This window comes from Berghia stephanieae, chromosome 11 (genome assembly GCF_034508935.2).
Source record: "Berghia stephanieae isolate SIO BIC M18660-M18661 chromosome 11, UCSD_Bste_1.3, whole genome shotgun sequence".
NCBI classification, from domain to species: domain Eukaryota; kingdom Metazoa; phylum Mollusca; class Gastropoda; order Nudibranchia; family Aeolidiidae; genus Berghia; species Berghia stephanieae.
Window position 1 is genome coordinate 2,847,461 of NC_088370.1, and position 4,810 is coordinate 2,852,270.

At 40.4% G+C, this 4,810-nt stretch overlaps 1 protein-coding gene across 1 annotated transcript; it reads right to left on the reverse strand.

Annotated features, from left to right (window-relative positions):
- Positions 1 to 809: 809 nt before the first annotated feature.
- On the reverse strand, positions 810 to 4,810 carry LOC144956716 (chromatin accessibility complex protein 1-like). Its single transcript, XM_078887391.1, has 3 exons — positions 4,583 to 4,810; positions 3,258 to 3,378; positions 810 to 2,253 (listed from the first exon to the last, which is right to left on the reverse strand). The coding sequence occupies exons 1-3, from the start codon at positions 4,697 to 4,699 to the stop codon at positions 2,186 to 2,188; spliced, it is 306 nt and encodes a 101-aa protein (XP_078743517.1). The 5' UTR covers positions 4,700 to 4,810; the 3' UTR covers positions 810 to 2,185.

Sequence of the window (4,810 nt, forward strand, 5' to 3'; positions counted from 1 at the left end):
ACCCAGACACACGGGGGATAGAAGACACAGCAAGTACCTCCCTGCCCACCATGGGTGGTTGGGAACCCCACCCAGACACACGGGGGATAGAAGACACAGCAAGTACCTCCCTGCCCACCATGGGTGGTTGGGAACCCCACCCAGACACACGGGGGATAGAAGACACAGCAAGTACCTCCCTGCCCACCATGGGTGGTTGGGAACCCCACCCAGACACACGGGGGATAGAAGACACAGCAAGTACCTCCCTGCCCACCATGGGTGGTTGGGAACCCCACCCAGACACACGGGGGATAGAAGACACAGCAAGTACCTCCCTGCCCACCATGGGTGGTTGGGAACCCCACCCAGACACACGGGGGATAGAAGACACAGCAAGTACCTCCCTGCCCACTATGGGTGGTTGGGAACCCACCCAGACACACGGGGGATAGAAGACACAGCAAGTACCTCCCTGCCCACTATGGGTGGTTGGGAACCCCACCCAGACACACGGGGGATAGAAGACACAGCAAGTACCTCCCTGCCCACTATGGGTGGTTGGGAACCCCACCCAGACACACGGGGGATAGAAGACACAGCAAGTACCTCCCTGCCCACCATGGGTGGTTGGGAACCCCACCCAGACACACGGGGGATAGAAGACACAGCAAGTACCTCCCTGCCCACCATGGGTGGTTGGGAACCCCACCCAGACACACGGGGGATAGAAGACACAGCAAGTACCTCCCTGCCCACTATGGGAGGTCGGGAACCCAACACAGAGGCTTCTAGTTTGTATCGTATAAAAAGCCCTTGAAAGAAATACAATGGATTTGATCAATTTTATTACAAAATATGTCATTGTCATATAATAATAATAATAAAATGTAACAATAACAATAACACACGAGACACAGTAGAGCCCTGGGTATGTGTCAGTGCATGACAAAATCAGTCGGAAGGTGAAAATTTTGGATTTGCATTTTCTGAAAGAATATGCTCACCCGAGCATTTTAATAATCTTGATTTGAAGTTGAAGTAAATCGGGTGATTTTTAACAATGTTATGGTCAGATGTATGGGAAAGGTATCCAGCAACTTTTCTCAAATTTCATACTTTTTCAGCTTGTCTAGCTGTAAAAAATATTTAGAAGTAAAATTAAGCTTTGTTATTTCCCAAAGATGTACAAAGAGAGTTGATTTAGTCATTTATGACAAGAACTCAATTTGGATAAAAATTGAGCTTCTAACTAAACTTGGCAATATCTCAGTTCAAACCTTTTCACCATCCGACTGATTATGTTGTTCACTGTAACATATAGCAAACAATCAACTATCCTTTATATCAAAATATCTTTATTTTAGTCGTCTTTTCCCATACACACAGTTTTCTGTCCCTACCATCAGCCCCTCCCCTTCACTTTTGTAATCATTCTTCATGCTCTATCCCTACAATAACTCTGTTTCCCCAAAACTAATGCCATATATATGCATGATAACATCAATACTTTCCACCAGATCTAACAGATCCAGCTACCCAATCACTGCTGGGTGGACAGGGGATGTCAGAAAAAAAAACACCTCAACTTCACACAGGATCGATCTCAATCCATTTGATTGTGGAGTGAGTGCTCTACCAACTGAGCTACTGAGAACAGACAGATATAATGATAATAACTGCCAGTGCCAGGTACTCATTTTACACCTGAGTACAGCGATAGTATGTAAAAAAAAAACAGCTTTCATCAAGGACTCAACTATGAGCCACTAAGAGCGGAGCTCGAACCCAGGACCTTCCCATCCGAAGTCAAGTGTCATAGCACAAGACCACATAGCTGTACAATTAAAATAGGCCTACAGATAAAATAGACCATACAATAGTGGGATTTCGTAGCATGCTTTTGATAAAACTGTCAGTTGGTTATTGCTTGTTCGTTAATTGTGCTAAGATATTATTTAATTAATTAACGAGGAGAAAGAAAAGGAGAGCTTATACTTATAGGAGAGCTTGTTACTTCTGACATATGATTACATGAGTATTCTTATTACCCAGTGTGCTCTACTCTATCACCATCTTTCAACACATGCACAAACAAACCACTCTCCCTGCACAAAATAATGTATATGATGGAGTGATCATCCTCACCACACACAATACTCACTCACACACACACACACACACAAACAGTCATCATCAACCAATGCTATATTTCATCCATGTCTTTTAACATCTTGATATAATCTTTCGCCTTTATTTTGTGAGGGACAATATCTGGGGAATAAACAAGACAAAAACAAAGTTTAAAAAGGTTCACCACAAATGCAACAAAGTCTAAAAAAAAAAAAATCAAAAACTGGAAATTTCCCTGAGAAAAATCAGAATAAAATGGATCACCACATTCAAAGTCAAAGCACTTTTGAACGTTGAGAATATTCAAATTGATTAAGTGTCTAAGTGGAACTCATAAAGATAAGGACTGAATTCAATTTATATGATGAAGACAGATACTGTGGACGTTTCGGGTTTCCTCTTTATCAACAAAACACGATAAACAAAACACTAAGGACGAATGAGATATGTGTGAATCCGAGGGGCTCAGTTATGATATGTGCCCTTCCACAAAACGTCCATTAGAACATGAGACAGAAACAAGAGAGTTATTGCAATAACAGTTGGGAGGAGCGTTGCTCAGTGGTACAGTCTTTGCTTCGTACCCGAAAGGTACTGAGTTTGATCACCCACAGCTGCACTGTGTGGCCTTGAGCAAGTCACCTCGCCCTAGCTCAATTTGAAATGCTGCACTGCGGCTGACATCTGGGTTATTCCAGTCTTCCCTTAAAATAGACCCTTAAGAAAAATTTCCCCTATTGGATGAATAAAGGGAATTTTATTTATTTATAACAGTGACAGATAGAGTTTTACATTAATCAATATCTTCGTTGCAAAATTAATGAGTTAAAACAAAAAAAAAAGAGCTTTTATATAGCGCAATATCGACTAAATGTACTCAAAGCGCTTTACAAGATGTCCCTGGTCAACAGCAACATTTAACATGTAGAACAGGACATAATGCCTGTTAGGCGATATTACAATTTTTCGGACAAAGACAACGCTGTTAACGGCCAGGTACTCATTTTACACCTGAGTACGGTGAGAGAATGTGAGTAAAGAGCTTTTTCCAAGGACTCAACTATGCGCCGAGCGGGAGGCTCGAACCCAGGACCATCCGATCCGAAAGCGAGTGTCATACCACTAGACCACATAGCCGCACTCACCATGTAAAAACTGCAATGTATCCTCTGAATTAACGATGTGTGCGAGGTCTTTATACTGTAAACTGCTTTTGTCTTGACTCTGCTGGTAGGAAAATTTGGCCAAGGCTTGAATGAATAATTCCTGTCAGAATGAAAACACAATGAAAAAGGTGACAATGGCGTGAGAAATATCAAATTAAAAAAAAGAAAAATTAAACAAAAAAATAAACCCAAAAACCAGGAGCTTTCATAAAGCGCAATATCCATTAAAAATACTCAAAGCACTTTACAAGAGGTCCTTAGCCAACAGCAACGTTTAACATGTAGAATAAGACATGACGCCTGTTAAGCAAAAATATAACTTTTTTAGACAGAGACAATGCTGTTAACGGCCAGGAACTCGTTTCACGCTGGAATGCAGTGAGAGAATGTGAGTAAAGAGCCTTTCCAAAGGACTCAACTATGAGTCATGTAGCACCGGTCAAATTTATTTAGTTATAACGCACAATACCATCAGGACCCACAACAACAGGGGACAATATTATAATCTAGATTTAGAGCTTTTCTGTTCTTTGTTATAATTTGCTGGTCAAATATCATAATCCTGCAACATGCAAGGGTCAATTCCATACACACAAAACGCCCAATTGTTTTTCTCTTTAAATCAATTCTATCAAAACAGTTGGCAGCTATGGAGCTGCACAGAGCAGGACCTTCCGACCCGAAAAACCCCAAAAACATTGGGTCCAGGGTCCAGAGCACTTGTTGTATATATCACATAGAGAAGCAGACAAGAGGAGGATGTAACATTGTAACAAATATTTTACATTTAGAGTTTTAGTTGGTTCACAAAAGAAAAAACTGAGATAAAAACACCAGGCCTGCCAGACTATGATTTTTTTTTAATGGAATCAAAAATGAAATACATCCAATTCAGTTATAGAATTTTTTTTTTTTATTTTTAATAGATTGGTAGTCCCGAAAAAAAAGGCCTGACGATGACGGCGGAGAACCAAAACAATGCCCATATTATTAGGCCATTCTAAATTGTTACCAATCAATCAAGCTTCTAGTTCTACAGGACAGGCGGTCTTATAAAATTTTAAAAATATGACAAATTAGAAAAATACAATAATTATAAATTATAAAGCCACCTCGAGGAACACGCGGAAGGTCTCCCAACAATAACACTAAGGCCGCTATTTCGTGGACAAAGTGGCTCGTATTTAAGTGAAGTGTAACTAAAAGGGTGAGAAAGCAAAATGCTAAAAAAAAACAAAAAAAAACTAAGAATCTAAGTCTAAGTCTAAGACTAAGACACTAAGTACGAAGACTAAGAAACTCACGGTCGCTTTCCCGGTAAGATGCAATGCTTCCTGGCTGATGCTTGATACCTCGGGTGAACTTTTCATGATTGTTTTCACTCGAGACAATGGGAGCGTTGCTGACGATTTCTCGCTCATGATTATGGACTGAATAAATTGAACAAAATAAAGAAATTAGATATTATAAACAGAGAGATTTGAAACCGACATAAAAGGTTTCGTCTTTCGTTAAAAAGAATAATTTTTAAT

Excerpts from the sequence above, each read along its gene's own strand:
- LOC144956716 (XM_078887391.1), bottom strand. The coding sequence starts at position 4,699 with ATGAGCGAGAAATCGTCAGCAACGCTCCCATTGTCTCGAGTGAAAACA. Across the intron at positions 3,379-4,582 it reads ATCTTACCGGGAAAGCGACC|GAATTATTCATTCAAGCCTT; the intron begins GTGAGTTTCTTA and ends TCATTCTGACAG. Across the intron at positions 2,254-3,257 it reads TACATTGCAGTTTTTACATG|ATATTGTCCCTCACAAAATA; the intron begins GTGAGTGCGGCT and ends TTTATTCCCCAG.